At 42.0% G+C, this 19068-nt stretch overlaps 1 protein-coding gene across 1 annotated transcript in view; it reads left to right on the top strand.

Moving 5' to 3' along the window:
* The first annotated feature begins 16467 nt into the window (after positions 1-16467).
* Positions 16468-19068, top strand: part of LOC110829429 (uncharacterized) — a 37130-nt gene continuing 34529 nt past the window's right edge. The window contains exon 1 of the mRNA XM_022063131.2: positions 16468-19055. Within this exon, the coding sequence (XP_021918823.1) occupies positions 16990-19038 (2049 nt within the window). The 5' untranslated portion in view covers positions 16468-16989 and the 3' untranslated portion in view covers positions 19039-19055. The remainder of the gene's footprint in view (positions 19056-19068) is intronic.

Below are 19068 nucleotides of genomic sequence, written 5' to 3'. Positions count from 1 at the left end.
TGAGCAAAGCCAACACCGAGTTTTTGGGTAGATCGCTGCAGCCCTCAGAAACGGGGAGGGTAAACCGGGCATGAACCCCAGATCCTTGAAAATAAATGTGTCCGAAATTTGAGTTATTTTACATTCCCTCGTGCACAAGTTTAAAAAAGAATTCTCAGTGCTGGTGATTCCGGATTTTCTTTAACTTGCACATAAAACAAAAGCAGTGATTATTTTGTCATAAATAAACGTGTTTACACGTGTTAGCACACCACGCATGTCAAAGTGCCTATATCATATTAAACTGATAGACGTCCCACATCCTCCAAAGTAAGTCAATTGGTACATAAATAACCATGTATTTCTAACGCAACTGAAGTAGAGTTCTATAAGCCTGAAGAAAAGGCCAACAAGTTTCCAGAAGCCACGTTACCCGGTCCTTATTCCAAGAATGTAACGTCATCAAACATCTAACGCAGAGATCACTGTGGAATGTTCGTCATCTGATGCCAGCGCTATTATAAAAAAAAAGAGCACGCAACGCATATAACCCATTGTCTGATTAATGGCTCATTACAGGTTCAAGGTCTATTGCAATTTTACATTCAAAAAAGTGTACATCCGGTTACAAGACTATCTCTCACGATTTTTCAGCTCCTCCCAGCATCCGAAAGAGGTTGGAACTGCACTAAACAAATTATGGAATGATCAATACAGATTCCTATAAACTAGTTGGAGCATGTATCTCTATTGTCCGCAATTATCATACATGGAAACACCCATTATGATATGGAAAAAAGTTACCACCTAAATTAAACATGAAATAAAATTGTACATTTAGGAAAAACAGCAATATGCGAATACATTTGCTAAAGTAAATTAGTAGCATTTTTAATAAATTTCCATACAGCCAGTCTCTTAGTTTATTTAATAACTTTTCAAATTCGTTAAATAGCACGGAACAAGACGACGTGAATACTTCGTCTGTCTTAGTACAATCTTCCCATCCCTCTTCTGCATTCTACATCTCAATTGTAGACCTGGGTAGCGAGCTACTTTAATATCTAAACACTAACGGGTTTCGAAAATAAAATCTTTAAAAATGAAAAATTTGTGGGTAAAGGAGAGGCCGTCGACATTTTAAGTCAGGAGGAGGTGAGGGCCCAGAAAGTTACGAGGTACTGGAATAAAGATATGAAGCGTCGATGAGTTTAAACAATTAAACCTCAATTTTACAACGGATAACGTTGTATCTGAAGATAGATATAATTCTGATACGCACCAATCTTAAATTTTATGGTCACATAAAAGATGTAAGTATAGCTCCAAGATATATGTAAGGCTGAAATAGAAACGTCTGTCCATTCTTCTTCCATATCTATTGGACGATCTCATTATAAGGTGTGACTGAAGGAGAATGGTCCACTGGAATCAGCCCAAGTCCCTTGCGGAAAATACAGCATCCGCTTTGTAATGTTTCCTTTCTAATTTAAGAGTCATTAACATCGTAAAATTCTACGATGATGAAAGAAGATATCGTCTCTTGCCACGTTAACTTCAGCGTTCATATTTCGTAGTACGAAAAACTCGTACACCCATTTCATTAGTTCGCCTCTAAGAAGCACTGATCAACATTAATTCCACAAACTCGTTAACAGACCGATTAAATCTGTGTTGTAAATCTGACGGGATATTAAATTCATTCTCTGAAAGAGTGCGTATTTTGTGTTAATTAATTACAGTCTAACGACTTAAATATCTCGATTAATTCCGTTTAGTAATTATGGCATACACCTTTTGTTAAAGTAACGCTAAGACAATCCTAGTTGCTTATAATCCTTAAGGGATGACAAGCCTTAAATGATGATTATGATAACGAGTCGTAAGTTCCTTAGGTTACAATGTCTTCGAGTTTGTGAAAGCACTAGCCTAAACATGGACACAATATCCAAGGTGACAAAATTCTACCGCTTCTGTTTCCCCCCAAAGCATCCATTAGTCCAGCACGACAGAGTAATCAGTTGCTATTAACCTTGCACAACCTGCTCCAGATATTTCTACACTGTAAGCGAAAGGCTAAATATGTAATTTGTCGAAAATTAATCGAGTAGTCAGACAATGGCTACTACTACCTTCTATCCTATTCAGAGACGTATCAGTTCTTAAGTCCAAACGAAATCCCGAGCTACAGGAGAACAGGTTATAGTCTCTGTATTTAAAACGAAATAAGTTGTTGAAATATGTCGGTGTCTAAACAAGTGTAAGGTATGCTAGTCAACACAGATCCATGTAAAAGAAAATCAATTACTCACTTCACCGGAGAGACCCTGGTTCGCTCCGACATGGCACATTTCGGATTTCCAGTGGACGAAATGTAAATGGAACAGGCTCCTCTCCGAGTCCTTCGGCTTTCGCCCGTTGACATCACTTCGCCGACGCGCCGTATCCACTCACGTATCATCTGCGGGATAAAAAAAATGACTCCGTTAGCGGCCACAGTTCCATAGTGACAAACCATCACCACATCGTAACAATTAAAAGTATGTTTCTCAGTCCTTCTGCATATTTAGACGATCCAATCAACCACATTAAGCAGATCATACTCTTCACCCCAGCATCACCACTTCATCTCAGGTGATTATCTTGCCCTCAGTACAGAATAAAGTTTTATCTCACAGAGCGCCATTAGTCACATACATTTATACAAGCCCAATCTGTCAGCCTAAAAGTGTTTTAAGAAAATGTCAACTAAATCTCGAAACGAAAGTAGACCATGCATTAGAATGAAAAATAAACCACGACAAATAAAAACAACGCACAAACTGAACGCTTGTACCAAAGCGCGGGATAACACTAACAGATCCATCGAAAATTAATGTATCTGACGCAGTAACTATATTAAAATAAATTAACATACACTTTTATATCAAGAGATTGAATCTACAGTTATTCAGTTCCCTTATACTGGACGCGACTTATTTTCTACAGGCACTAATTAATTTCTAGCCTGTCTTAATTGCTTTAGTGCAATACGAAGATGAACCTCAACAATAGCTTTAAGCAAAGCTGAACGAGTTTAATTAAGAAACTAATAGGTAAAAAAGAGAGTTTTTACGAGCGACCGTATTAATTCCCATAGAATATCCAAAATGCAGTAGCATTTTATTTCATCCGTCAGACGCTATTCTTGTACGGTGCTACAAATTTGTTGAAATCATCTGAAATTTTAAACATTTTATTCAATTCGAAAATTTTCGGAAATTTTTAACTTAAGTATACAGACAATTTGGAAAAAGTTTCATTTTTTTTAATTTTCAAAACTTTTGAAAGTTTGAAAATTTTTTGGGTTTCTAACTTTTTCGAAAGTTAATTTTTCATAATTTTAGCCAATTTTATAAACTGTTAAAAAATTTCAAAATTGTTAAAATTCTGGACCCGACCCAACGTAACCTGACCTAATCTAACCCAACTCACCATAGCCTAACCCAGCCTAAACTAAACACGTAATTTGAAAACATCACGAAACATCTGTAATGTTTTATCTGCCCATCCATTCACACACCCATTAAACACATTCATCACATCCACACGTCCATTTATAGGTCAGATTTCAGATTCTGATGGCGGCGGGTATGTAGATGACTGTCTTTTGGGTCATCGTGCCTTGAAAACGTCGACGTCATGTAACACTGCCAACTGATACAGTGTGTGTAAACGAAGATAAACAAAGGAGTTGTGTCACTGCTGTGCTCAGCCCTATACCACCCACGTGTAACCTGCGCGCAGGCGGAAACATATAACAGTACAATGCACTTCTTTGCCAGCGAGCACTCCCGGTTCAAAAGAAAAAATGAAAAGTGACAGGAGCAATCTATCCGCGTCCAGTCTCCTGTCTCGTACTGTATTTCTGTCACTGTATTTTCACAAATATGGTACAACTGGGCGTTTACAAACACTCTTCACGATGATTTTTTATTTTTATTTTTAGCTGTTGGTTGGTTAATTTGTAGATCGAATGTCTAACTGTTTGGAGAGGCTGGTGAATTTCGACAGAGGCAGAAGTCAGAAGTACGGTAGGAAAAACTGGGTTATGTATTCAGTAAACAATACAACGGAAAACTACAAATCAAAACTGCGGACTCACTTTACCAAACTGGACAACAGCAGATTCCCAAGACCTGAAGAGGTTACAGACACAAAGAAGCAGCTGCAAAGATTAGTTATGAGTTAGGAACAGGCTTAAGCCTAATCTATGAAGGGCGAAACGCCACGGGGACCCATAAGCGACAGAAAAAGAAATTTTGTTTCTTTATAAGAATCAAAATTCCTGTTATTGTGTATTGCGTCAACTGTAGTTTGCAGGTGGTAATATTTTCACAGCCGCGAGAATCTCAGATCTCATAAGTGTACATTCTTGTTAGTATTCAATGAGACTTTCGGTTTAGATTTTGCTGCTACTCCGCAATTTAATGTTCCAGACCCGGAATAGGATCAGACAGCGATATTAGGATCTAAACACTTATTAGTATTCCACAGAGAATTTCTGCTATTCCTTACCAACGAATCACAAAGATGAGATTTTTGATAGCTTTATACTGGTCGTGTTACAAGAATGTATCCCACTGAGCAAGAGATAAAGAAGAGTGATATTAACAGAAAGAAATGAAGCAACACTTTTTTTCGTACTTGAGGCCAAGCAATTGCAATTTTGACTACGGACTTTATGTACGCCTAGCGACATGTTTCTCACAAGCACAGGATAGTTTATAGAGTTTACTACTTCGGTTTAGCGAAAATTTTATTCAAAAAGAATAAATTAAACTTCTCGTTCTTTTTTGGTAAAATAACTAAAACAGCGAACTAAAATTGGTTTCTTCCCCCCTTCATTACGCTACCTGCTGCAATGGCGGCGAATTCTTTGATGATGACAGAGAAAATGGAAAGAAAGTGTAGTGGGTATTTTATGACAACAGTCTCATTTGTCTCACTGGTTCAATCAGAGCCTGCCCGAAGATCGCTGTCTTCTGGGTTATTGCGCCGTGAAGTCTACTAGATTTTCACTAACGTTTCAGAGGTCATGCTGTCTCCGTCATCAGGGCGATGAATGGTGGAAATCTACCAGAAGACAGCCATCTTCAGATTTTCCGCCGTGAAAACCTCAAATCCTACAGAGCCTGCCTGTTCCCCGCACTGACTGGTTCTCGAACTCGCGTGCGGTGGGACTAAACGCTAACAAGGAGAAGGAGGGCACTGGGGAACGACGTGCCGGGTACATTTGCGATATGAAGTAGGGCCCATGTTTACGATGGGCTTATGCCAGACATGAAAGGGGAGGACGCAGTGTCTCGGCCTTCGTGACCGAAGTGGACACTACGTTTCTCCGAAACCTCACCACACAGCGAAAGACACTGCAACATCTGAGAATACCACCGCCCCACATCCACGTCGCCGTGAAACCTTGAAGCCCTAAAACCGATTTCTGTCATTACTGGGAGGTGGGACGAGCAATTATCACGGGACGCAGTGACGCTACGTGGCTTGGAGTCCCGGGAGGAAGTCCCTGTCGTAATGACCTATGATCCTGCTGTTGCTTCCCCTCCAAGATACCACGTGTGCTACAAAGAGATGGCATTGGCAGACCGACAATCGCCTGTTGCGCAAGTCCAGGATTATCAAGCACTCCAGCTACAAAAAATGGCCTCTCCCAACGACTCACGGGTATTTCTGTCGCTATGCAGACGTAAACATTAAGTACCTAGGCTCTGGGAACGACACTGCAGACAGGCCACAGTGAGGAATATTGTTTTCTGTCATGCGCAGGGCCCATGCGACATATTTTACAGCCGACGCCATGTCCAGGTTCTTTCTCCCTTCAGCCATTTGCCACAAACGTCATTCTAGCTTCTTCCTATCACAGCTCGTCTCGTCTCACACCTTCTGGGAAGAGCCGAATATTTTGTGTTCTTGTTTTAGAAGAGCTGGGATTTATTCGTCCAAGGATTCTGTTTAGTTTTGGCTACATGCCCAGCTCCGCCCCTCACAATGTGTGTGAAATACACGCCATTAAAAGCAGGCGAATTATGAACAAAGCAGTCGGGGCATATACCACGACTGGTGTATCTGTGTAGGCCTGTTTACACAGAATTAAGTGACGTTTACTTAACCTCTCTCTTAACTCACACCTGCAGAAACAATTGAAGTATGTGTCTGCGACTGTCTCACGCGTTGTACTATACTGGCCTAGGTGTTGGGAGGAACTACAAACCTGTGTGGCACAGCCAATGCAACGGGACGTTGTATTTTGTGGAATTAACGTGGGTTAGCACTGTAAATCGTCATTTGCTGAATAATCGGCATTTCCACACGTCGTCACAACCTTGAATACCATCACCGACATCTTCACCGTCATGAGAACTTCAAATCTGAGGAAATTTATTGACCACCTGGTTTTCAAAAGTTTTTTAAGGCGGATGCTGCACCATGAGACTGGTTAGTTTGTGTAAAATTAACAAGTTACCGGTATCCCCTTTTAGGTATTCGTAACGAAGTTTTGCAAAAGACGCTAAGAATAAGTAAACCGAACTCGTAATTTTCATCCACTTAACAACTCTTCAGTTGTGCCCACACAACTTTTTCTCGCTAGATTTTCCAACCCACAGACACTTGGGAAAAAAGGCCTAAGCATAAAATCGATTGTCCGCCGCTGTTATAGCTGGAGGTGTGCAAGAATTGTAAAAGCCGTGCAATTTTCATGTTACAATGCAACGTAAAAGGGCGTCGTAACACACACACACTTTACTCTGCCTACGGAGCGAAAGACTTAATGATGCGATTACACTGGGAAAAGAAAACGAAAGAAAGAGGACGGATAAGGTGGTAGATGGCCTCGTTTGTTACGAAACAATTACTGAATACAAGTAACCTTAAACCTTAGCAACCAACTTCATACTGGATTCAATTCACGAAGGCACAGTTTTCGGTATCAAGAACTATGGAAAGAAGCATTCGTTCTCTGGATTTAGTAATTTAAAATCGACACAATGGAAATTAACATTTCTAACAGCCTAATCACATATTATGGCTTCTTATAAATAAGTCTATGGTGTCTATAAGGCTAGAATATAGACTGCATGGACCAAGGAAAATGGACGTACCAGAAGGCTGGAGGGAACTCAGCACTTTATCGATGTCTTTTGGATGAACAAATGAAAGGATGAATGGATGCACGAATGAGAGAGACAAAAATTGGCACAACATTTAAGTAGGTAAATCTCAGGAGAAAACATCATTTTGAAAATGCAGGTGTGAATTTGAGGAGCATATTAAAACGTATCTTAAAGAAATACTGTGTGACGGCACAGATTGGAGGAATATAATTCAGGATAAGGTACAGTGGCGAGATCTCGTGCACACGTTAAAGAGATGTCACAGTTCCTGCCCCAAATGTGTGAAATGTGCGGCCCACATTGGAAGACACGAAACTTTTACCACAGGAAAGTTACACCAAAATCCATCGAGCAGACACCGGCAAACAGGAACTGCCTCCACATTAAGCTCGTATTTTGTGATCAAATGACACACATAAACTTGTAGAATAAGTTAGCGCCCTTTATCATTACACCACCGTACAATTGCTACAAATCCCTCTCAAAGAAATCCCACATTTAATTCTAGATGCGTGGCATCTGCTCTGATCCAGCCCCAAGCGGTCGTCTGTCCTCATATTTTTTTTTTAGTTGGCTTCTATCTACTTTTTGTTAGTAATTTCTTTCGCGGATATTGAGGGCTGATTCCAGGAAGGACCCCATTGACTTTTTTGTTCCGCTGTGGAATGTTGTTCGGGTGGAGGGTTGGAACGCGTCTACCTGTCCGCCGCACACCCTCGTCTATATAATTACCGGTTGTGTGCTTACACCCAGTTTCTGCCGTTATAGTGTACAGAACCCAACGAAATTAAGGTCACTCTTGCGTCTCTGCTCACTGAAGAAGCCGAAGTTCGAACAAATAGCAGCCCTTGTTTCATTTCTTGAAGGAGAAATCCATATTAAAATAAATCTTACAGGAATAATACCGCTTCGGCCATTTTAATTCTGTGATATATTAATGCGACATCACGGAATGTGACTTGTTACATTGACTACCATACATCTCGTCAAACTACAGAGGTTTTAAAAAAAGTTGTGCCCTGACACGACTTCTGAAGGTTACTGAACTTCAATAATAGTGACGTTTATCAACAGCATAACTAATAATTATGTGGTAACAACACGAGAGCTGCAGACTCGCCATACCACTGTTTGGGGGTGCAACTCAGCTGTAAACTCCGAATTGCAAACGGAATGAAGTAACAATTTAAACGTCACAGGAGACTGGAATCTGAGGTTTCTAGCGCCTGGTCTTCTGGGCTGTCTTGCAGGTAGCACCAACATTCAACCTTCAGGTGGAGTGATAAGTTACTCATGGAGTCACAACCCTGAAAACCACAAATCCTCGTGCCACAAGGAAAGTACTTGTTTGGTATGTTAACGATATTTCATTTTTCACAACCTGTCGGAATTACGAAGACCAGTGAGAATAAGACTAGTGAGCAGGAACAGAAGAAGGACGGAAGGAAGGCAGAGAAGGAGGCGACAAACAAAATAGGAGAAGGAAGAAAACGGGAAGTATGGACGAGATATAGCAGAAACATAACAAGTGTGGTGACGAAACACTGGAATTACGTCCAAGACAAATGAGAAGGGGACGGAAAGACAGGACGAGGAAATGTAAGACGAAGAAGGTAGAGGAGAATTTATAAAAAATGACAGAGCTGGAGTACGAAGAAAGATGTCAACGAATGAAGAGGAAGAAGACACGAGGATGAGGATAAGGAGGAAAGGCAGAAGCAGGAGGACAATGGTAAGACTCAGAAGGAACAGCAGATGAATCAGGAGGGGAAAGGGAAGAAAGGGTGATGAATACGACAAGAATAGAAATGTCAAAGAACTTAATTTGTGAAGTTTATTCCGTTCGGTAGTTAGACTACTTAGATTGAACTACAAAGTTTAGCCTGTACAGGCCAATAAGGCTGCAAGATGATTATGAATAGTGACTGGCGCAACATGCTACACTACACGGTGTCACATCCCAGACGACTACAGCAGATAAATGGGTGGATGGATTGGTTGGTGGCAGGGTAGGAGAGTGGATAGACAAAGCAGAAGATAAATAATGCTCATACTTTCACCAGTTAGAATTGATTAGCTATAGTGTGTTATAAGCTATCAGCCAACTTCTGCATGGCTGCGCCACCTTGCAGAGTGGCCACAACTTACAAGCAACCTGCTGGTGGTAAAACGCTTTCTACAGTTCTCTGCCATCTGCTAACGTACGAAAGAGACTTCTCGTTACCAACCGTCTACAGTTTCCCGCCATCTCTTGAGAAATTTAAGAAACTATCTGGATGAACCGTTATGAATTATTTACGCTTCAGACAATACATTCCCCTAAAACCCACAACATTTCGGGCAATCAAAAGAGACTGGGAGATGAAATCAGGAATGGGGATTATTTTATTTCAATCTGTTGGCAAAAGTGACAATTTCAAAATCTATCTACCTCGATAATTAATTTTATTAAAATTAAACTATTCAAAGATCAAGTTGTTCATGGCGTAATTTTTGTCCTGTGTTGGCGACGGTCTACTAAAAATGGCGTGAAACAAGAATTTTCTTGCAAGTCTTGTATTCCAGATTTGGTCCACTTCATGCGAGCATTCACAAAGGCATTCACTATCAGATACAAATATTCAATATTCCTTTCCGTGTTTCATTTGTAACCATCAGCACAAAACAGTAAGGCAGGTCTACGATAGGCGACGGCTCTCAGAACTTCAGTTAAGCCGAACGATAGATAAACACGAGAGGATAATATTAAAATGAATTCTGGAAAGAAAACTGTGACCGTGAGTCGGATTCATTTGGCACTGTATAGGGCCAAGCTGTAAGCTGCCGTGGACACAATAAGAAACGTTTCAGTATTATAGAAATCTTAGTATTTCTTGACCACTTGAGCAACTATCATCTTTTGAAGGATTCTACTCCATGAAGTTAGACATTGGGCCTGTAAAAGTGTATGAGAACGTGCTGCTAGTTGTTTGACCTTCCGCTCGCAAATATTTACGAATAACGTCAGAGCGAACGTTCAGCTGATGTCATATGATGCGCGTTTTGTTTCCATTAATAAAGTAAAGTAAAGTAAAGTTTGTCCCGCTATGCGCCATGTGGGCGTTTGGGGGGAGTGGAGGTATAGCTCCTCTCTTCCCTGACCTCGGCACTAGATGGGGTGAGTGGTCAGCATCACGCCCCGGCCGGCTTTACCCCCGGGAAAGGACCCCGGTACCCATTGTAGAGGAGGCTGGGTGGGCCCCAGAGGCTAGAGGAAAAATCCTCTACCCCCGTCGGGGATCGAACCCCGGTCGTCCAGCCCGTAGTTAGTCACTATACTGACTGAGCTATCCCGGCTCCTGTTTCCATTAATAACGACCTTTAAGTTGCAGCGACTGTAAACTTAATATAGTACTTAGTACATGATCACTCTGCGTCTAGCGACACTCGTGTCTCTGCTGGTTGATGCAAAAAAAAAAAAAATCATGTCTGTAAAGCATTCAACACCTGGAGGACAGTTAAAGTACTACTTTATTAAAAATCGAAGATCAATAGGTAATGTCCTGGGCCTACTGAAGATTCGGCTAACTCGTGCCGCGAATCCAGTAAGGGAACGCCGTTCTGTCCGCATCTCCCACGACAGCAAATTTTGAGTTACAAATAGCAAAGGAGACAGGAAGTCTTTCCTGTTCTATTTTTACTAATGCTAGGCGTATCAGATTTTATGGAATTCCGTCACCTCGCTTAAAACTTATTAATGAAGGGTCAGACATAGTGAATACTCGCCGATATGGTCACTTCCCTATTAATCTAGTAAAGCAGACTAAACATCAGATCACACTGCTTCAGCTTTCCAACCAGAGCTGAGAAGACAGACAACAGGAAAGGAGGCCGGAAGAAATCACTTTTTGTCTTCTTGTTCACTTCCTGGGAAAATTGATGATAGACGAATCACCATGCAGACACGACTAGAGACAAACAAGTCTGTTAATGACCCCTTTACCTCCTTTCGGCTGGTAATAGAAACTACAAATATCATAGTCAGCCCATACGAGACAAGAATCAGTGCAATAGCGACACATGACACGTGTCAAAGTAAACTAGAATGGTTTTATTTAATTTCATTTCGACCTCTCAGCAGACAGAGAGAACAAAGAACATATTAATACTCTCCGACAGTTTATTTAGCCCCTTCGATGTTCTCTCAGCAGCTTCTTGGCTTATAACAGCGTAGAACGGAAACACAATTGTGAATGATCAATTTCAAAGGATGTGAATGAAAACTGATCGTGTTCTACATTCAGAAACGATCTTTGTGTGTGAGCGGAGGGACTAGAAAAGACAACGAAAAATCCTGTCAGGTTAGCCGGCCTCCCCGAGAATCAAACCAAGGACTTAAACCACCAAGAAGCAGAAATGTTAACCTTTAAACTCCAACGTTGCACTGCACAGAAACAAGCAAAGAAGGAATGAAATGAGCTGAAAAAATGCCAATGCTACTAAAAGCAGATATTTCATAACCGAGTAACTGCAAGGAGCAGAAGCATTCTTGAGAGGGTAACAGTCGCTCAGCTGGTAAAGGAAATACTTGCGTTCTAGACAGCCCAAATGTTCATTACCGTGTGCATAAGAGCCTGCCGGTTCCTGTCCTAAGCCACACTGAGTCCAAATTGTCAAACTTTTCTTTTTTCTTGAAGACATTGTCGGGGATCTCCGAAACATTTCGTAACATGCTAGGCTTCAAGATGAAGTGCTGCCAGTCTCCATCACAACCCCTAAGTTAAAGGACCGCACCTTTTCGGCCATCCGCGACAACCCATTCAGTACATCCGCTTCACATCCGGATGCCGTCTCACGCATTTCTCGGCCACGCCAGGCCACAGTAAACCTGCTAGCTCACAGTAAATGCAAGGACTAATTTATTTCAATCATTTCTCGTCACATTCAAAGCTTCATTATACTTGATACAGCATCATTAAAATCTAAGGAGGCACATAAAATCGCTGTGTTCCTCCAGGGACAGGATATGATATCCCAGATGTGGGTTTGCTACTGAGCGATTTTTACAGTTCCTGCATTTCTCAAACCGCTGAAGACTGACGCATAGGAATGTGTTACTTGATTCCTTATTGGTCTCACGCGCAGCAGACTGTACCGTGACCTACAGGCCATATTCTTAGAACCCGTTGACAAGCACAAGAGTATGCAAATGAAAAGGCGCGGAATACACCAGCTGTTGGCTGCACAAGTAGAAAGCAGTTGGGCAATTTGTAGAGATTCAATAATGGAGTAAATAGCCTGAACGGTAAACATCTACCATACTACACTGCGCAACAATCCAGAAGACAGAAATCTTCAGCATGAATAGAGTCTCTTGCCTAAGACTTTACGTATTTCAGACAGCACTTTTAAAAATTAGCCGGTAAAATGTTGCTGCACAATAATACCATAAACGGAAAAAGGCATCTCTCACATTCAAGCAATAACACGTATTGAGTACTGAAGATAAGATTTGGATTGCAAGGCAGTTGGAAGGAACCGAAAACTAAAGCACTACACATTTTGTACTCCTAAAGATATATTATTGGTGCATTCAAAGCAAGGGGGTTGGGCGATCGTGCAGCATGCATGAAATAGGTGATAGATAAATGCGTACAAAATAATGGCTGGGAAACCTGAAGGTAAGGTGGAATCGTTGTGCTCCTCCGATACGTCAGCATACAACCTCCATCTTAACCTTGAAGATGGAGGCGATTATGTTTCTCCGAAACTAACTTCGAAATACACGGCGCAACAACCCACGAGACCACCATTTGCATCCATTTCGCAGAAAAAACCCTAAACTACCCTGCCGGGAATCGAAACCAGTCGTCTAGCCCGCAGCTTAATAAACTGAGCTGCCTCGGCTCTTAGCAATAGGACACGCTACGTGCCCTATGATAATGTAGAATTCAATGCATGGACAGAAATCTCGCTTACGTTTGTTTTATAAGGCTTCTAATCACCATCTTACGTAAAGTAGACCTATTAGCTGGTCGCTTGTTCCGGCTTATCCATTTCTTACACGTTTGTCCCGGATTTCTCCGCCAATTTCGGCAACAGTTCAGGGTTTCCCCCTGCAAATATCCCCATCTTACACATTTTGTAGTTCTACGCTTTTAATGATACTGTTATTATCTCTCAACTGTTCAGTTGAAACACGCAGAAATCCAAATATATGCATGCAGCTATAGATTCGTTTTTACTTAATAAATGCGCTTATCTACAGAGTTATTAATTATAAGTCAAACAAAAAAGCTTCCTGTTGAGAAAAGTCATTAAAACTAATTTTGCCTTTGTGTGGGCGGACACAGCCTTCAAGTATTCACATGGCCAAGATGCACATCACTTACGTAAGTCAAAACTGTGACGTCACTCCACCGTGTCTATCAGTGCTTATATCACTTTGAAGGTCTTTCACAAATCCCATAGTAACTCGGGTCTATTGGTTCTAACTGCATCGGACTGCATAAAACTTCTACTGTGACCTCAACGTTCGAAAATATCTGGCATTAGTAAGCCTAATCTCTACTAGAGCCCACTGCAATCAACGAGACACTACTGTCATAAAAGCAGTAATTTCCTTAAGAATACCTACTACGTACCGTATGCTTCAAACCTGGTTAGAACAGGAATACGTCATGTTAATTACAAATATTCATTTTAAATATTTCGGTTTCTTTCAGCTAACACTACATGTGTTGGCCTTGTTAAATTTTCGTGTTCAGTTCCCACCATACAAGACTGACTTGTAAAATATGTTTTTACAATGAAAACACGTCTTCTATTAGTACCTCTATATCTTACTCCATTTTCATTTTAACGTTTGTTACTGAATTAAAATCCTTATGTAACTTCATTCTTCTCAAAGAAATATTTGCGGTCACATTTTCCTGCCCCTTTGATACACGAAGACTATCAAAATGATATTTAAATTTTCATTTCCTAATCAGAGAAAATACAACGCGCCTCCATTACAAAGATCATTTGGTTAATGCTGTTTAGAAAAATTATCGTTTTTATTATTGGAGTCCCAAAAACATGAATACGCTCCGTGAGTAAAATGCAGAGTTACTGAATGTAGAACTAGTAGGTGGTACATACAGTCACAGCTGTCCTTTAAACGGTTAAGGCAACTTAACCTTTACTATTATTTCTTAACTTCTGTGTCAATATCTTAGGTGTCATGATTATTTCTTCATCGATCCTTCATACACACACACACACAAATATGCCGTCGACATTCGACGAGACCACAAACCTCGTGACACAGTGTGGGGCATAGAACCGCGACGGGAGCCATTATGGCTGTATTTACCGCTCCTTATGTCAGGAAATGGCAGCGACAGGCTTCTTCAATTTGCAGAGCTAATTCTGAGCATTGTCCGCATTCCAGTGGTTCCACGATCAAAGCAACAGAACTTTCTACGCCACCAAATCGACGTCCGGCATCTGTAGTGGTGCCGCTCCCACAGTGAGACCGCCGTCCGCCTTGCAGCGGGATCTTGGTGGCCTACGGGATGACGTGTTCGCTGACAACAAGAGCAGGCAGGCGTGCGGCAGCCTGGACTGGGACTCGCGTTTTCCAGGCCTTTCTGTGCGACTCTTTCGTACTACACTACAATACGTCCAACATGAAGGGTAGGGAAACTGACCAAGGCTGTTCAATTTTCAGATCTGTACCTTCACTTACAGCCCTTAGTCGCTGAATTTATGGAGTCTGTTATCAATAAGCGTCATGATCCACTGTGTGAGAGGAATGTTACGGGATGTGTCTGCGTAGTAGTAGTAGCAGTAGTAGTAGCAGTTTATTAAAATGAAATAAATAAACCGCAAGTTCGTTGCACAGTTTACTTCATATTACATTCTGCAAAGAGTACGAAGGTCGCGTGGTCAAAGGACAGCCTCCTTTCCGTTCCGCGCACATGAGCACATCAACCGCATTAAAACATAGCGACGACCTTACATGAAACTTAAAATCCTTCAGCTCCACTTCCTAAAAATATGACGAAATAAAACGAGAAAACGAAGAAAGGAGAGAATCAAGGACACAAAATAAAACAAGATGAAGACGAGATAAAGAAAAACCGAGAACACAAAGGGTAAATGTATAAACAGTAAGATAACATACAGAAGGGCATACAGAACGAAGAAGAAACTAGGACAGATAGAGGATTATAACTACGTCTACACAAACCAAGGAAAAATAACTATAAAGCAACTGACTGCTGATAGATAAAGCTGTCTATGATCATGGATTTTAATTAACCTATCAGCACGCCAAAAACGCAGAAGGTTTTGCCATTAACCCTTTGAAAAACAAGCTCGTCTAAATATAATTTAATAATTCAGTATAAGTAACCACCTGAAGGGGGTTAAGAAATTCACGAAAACCTCAAGTTTTGGTGCTTGTTGCCTGGAAGAATTTGAGATTATTCAGTAAAATAACGCAAATTGTAATAACGCGAGTAGGCATATAACTGTTAACGATGAGATAGACAGAATGTGGAAGGAATACGTCGTAGCCTATTTTAATTAACTGCCTGGTCGTACAGGGGGAAAACACTAAGGATTTCAGTCAGCGTTCGTCTTCGGCCCGAGATTCGAGCTCCGGGCTCCCTGAATACGAAATACGAGCATTAAACCACGTCAAATCATTTGGTTTTGTTCATGAATGAAATATATGTATTAACTGACTGCATTAGTCATTCTTAGAAAACTGAAATGCAAATTAACGAAACGACGACAGCTCTACAACTTTATTTCTTCGCAACTTGACACCTCAACTACTGACATACCCAAACACATGGTCGGTCATTGCCTTCGACTTGAAGTCTTATTTATATTAGGTGTACAAAGATTATTTTGCACAGCATCAAGACTTCATGTATCACCGCTATTTATTGGTTGAAGTATGAGAAAGGGCGTTTACCATTGGTCCACATAAATTGTCCTCCACCTTAGCCACGGGTTAGCGGAAGATGGAACCTTTTCAGCATTCAGCTCACATTCAGATACGTGGATAACTCTGTACAGTTCACACCATCCAAATGAGGAACATATTTTTAAATATTTTGTTTTCGTCACTCAGTAAATTCTCGTAAAATTACGCAAACTGCATTACATTTTTCTGTTTCGTGTCAAGTCGGCTGTCAGATGTAGATGGCCTTTTGTTATTTTCCAGTGGCTATAGTTGTGGTATTTGTGGCTGGTGTTGATGTTTCCAAAGTGCATATTGTACTCTCAGAGCACGGCGCATGCGTCGTTCAGGTAACAGGTGGAAATGGAGGGGAATGATCATGGGCATGTACACCGCAGGTCAGTCTGCGAGTGAATGGCAGTGAGTGAGGTGTGATTCACGTCTTTGTAAGAACTAAATTCTAATTAAAATGTGTTCCTTGTTCATTCTGTATTACTGACGTGGATGAAAGTGATATAGAAATAACTGGTGTTTATTATAATTGATGTTCGTTTTAAAACTCGAAAACGTTCAATAACGTGTGAATGGTTATGAAGTGATTGTTAACAGAATAACGGTACTAGATATGGAATTCGAATTGAAACAAAACTAGCATTTCGTAGAAACGAAATTACAGTTCAGTTAATTCTTATATTTTACAGTAATTATAAAAATAAAAACCTGGGAGAGCGTGTGTGTGAATATATGAGAAAGTAAAATGCGCGTGAAAGTGTGACGGTGACAAAAAAAATACATTTAATAAATACAAAGTTAAAACATAAATAGTAGGAAAATCAGACTATTGTCCTGCAGCTAGCGACGGAGAGATTAAATATATATATGTGCATATAGTCAGAGAGTATAAAAATGGCGTCTCCCCGAGGGGAACCCGATTCTACGCCGATCTGCCGGTGCCGTGTCTTGTATCTTGGTTCTGCCGTGCCCCACGTGACCAAAGATGGCCTCCAAGGTATTCAAGAACCTCTCCGTGAACTGTACCCCGAGCAAGGAGCCCTCGGCGCTAGAGGAATCGACTCCTGGCTTAGTGTATGGAGTAACGGCTTACTGCTTGAGAATGTCGACGAGAATCACAAGAAAGTAACACGATTCTTTCCAATAGACAGTCTGCACTACTGCGCAGCCGTCAGGTATGTCTTGGTGCCTGAGAAAACAACGTCGGGTACCTCCCAGCCCGCAACCCCAAGATTCCTTCCACTGGATTCGCCCTTCGCTCGAAGCCCCAACCCAAGCCACCCACCATTATTTGCAGCTATCTTGCGCCGGACAACGGGTATCAAGGTTTTGGAATGTCACGCCTTTATCTGCAAACGGGAAATGGCTGCAAACGCGCTCGTGAGATGCTGTTTCCATGCTTATGCTGATTCATCATATGCCCGTCATATTGATGGGGGCAGCACCAGTGTTTATGGCACCCTTAGGAGCCACAATGCAGAGTCACAGCCAATAATGGCTACGAGCAGTATTGAAAAAGTAGAGGGTTGGCGTCGGATGTCGCCGTCGGGAGGAGCTGCTACAAGCGGAAGCACCTTGACGCTAAACAGTCAAATTCAGCCAGGGCCATCAACACAGAACCAAAATGGAACCCTCACATCAAACGCGACGACGACGATGTCAGCTGGAGACGACATATCGATATACAACGGAGACGAAAACCACAAGGTGTGGGCCGGGTCGAGCACTGGCCCAGTGGCGGACCGGGAAGAAATTTATGGTAACTACAGTGGCAGCACCATGAGAAGTGCCCGTTCAGGCCGACCGAGGCAGATGGTCACCCCTGTGACATCTCCACCTCCACCCCCGCCTACAAAAGAAGACGGTAAAAGCAAGAAAGCAAATAAAGAACGCGCAAGAAGGAAGAAAATGATGGGCGGAAGTAGAGAGGAGTTGTACCCTTTAATGAATGGCTCTTTGGTTAGAGGCGCTGCTGCACATCCCATAGTCAATGGAGGAGGTATGAGGTCTTCCAGTTCTTTAAGCGGCACACTAATTAAAGGAGGCACAATGCCATATCAGCATCACTACTCAAACGGCTCCATGCTGAGACCATCGTCAGCTCAGCCCATTCCGATGAACGGTTACCACCCGCATCCGGGTCCGATTCTGGTAGTCCAACACCCAACTACCACTCTGCCACACCCTCGACACATGAAGAAGTCGGCCTCCACTTTCTCACATCGTCCAGTCAAGCCCGGCATCATAATCCCTGGACGATCCATAATCCAAGCACCTCTTTTACCTGCAGGGCCTCACCAAGGGCCTGTAATGCCAATCATGGCAGCGATTCCTCCAGCGGCCGGCAAGAAATCGAAACACCACCATCACCCTCCAGTTGCTATAGAGGAGCCCATCTACATGCCGTCCGCACGACCGCTAAGCCCAATCGCGTCATTCCAACCCGCGCATTTCCCCCACGAGGCGTATCTCATGCAACAGTACGCTAACACAACTATGGATACGAAACAGAAGAAGAAATCGGGCAAGCGTGATGGTAAATCGAGCAGTAAAAAGGTCGGGCCTCTTGTGAATGGTGACAGCGATGATTCTTCACCCCCGCCGCCAATAATAGTGGTTGAAGAATCGCCCTTCAACACCGGAATATACAGGAAAAAAGGGCACCTTAACGAAAGGGCGTTCTCATATTCGATTCGTCAAGAACACAGATCGAGATCATATGGATCACTGGCGAATCTGAAGTTTGCAACACCGATACCGAACGGTGGAGGACCACCGGAGACTGTCAACAAAGTAGATCTGAAGAAGGAACGTGAAATTATGCAGATGATGCACGATTTGGAGTTATCTGGGGACGAGGTGGAGCGGTCAGAAGTGCCTGCGGCTGTATATGAAAGCAGGAGAGCTGCAGCAATGGCGTCAACACCTGGACCCCGTCGGTAGACGGCGCCACGGATCAGGTATGTCACTCAC

The sequence above is a fragment of the Zootermopsis nevadensis genome, unplaced genomic scaffold, assembly GCF_977971745.1.
Source record: "Zootermopsis nevadensis isolate Lab colony 2312 unplaced genomic scaffold, Znev_1.0 Znev_ptg000027l, whole genome shotgun sequence".
NCBI classification, from domain to species: Eukaryota; Metazoa; Arthropoda; class Insecta; order Blattodea; family Termopsidae; genus Zootermopsis; species Zootermopsis nevadensis.
This window is presented reverse-complemented; position numbering and strand designations above follow the sequence as displayed.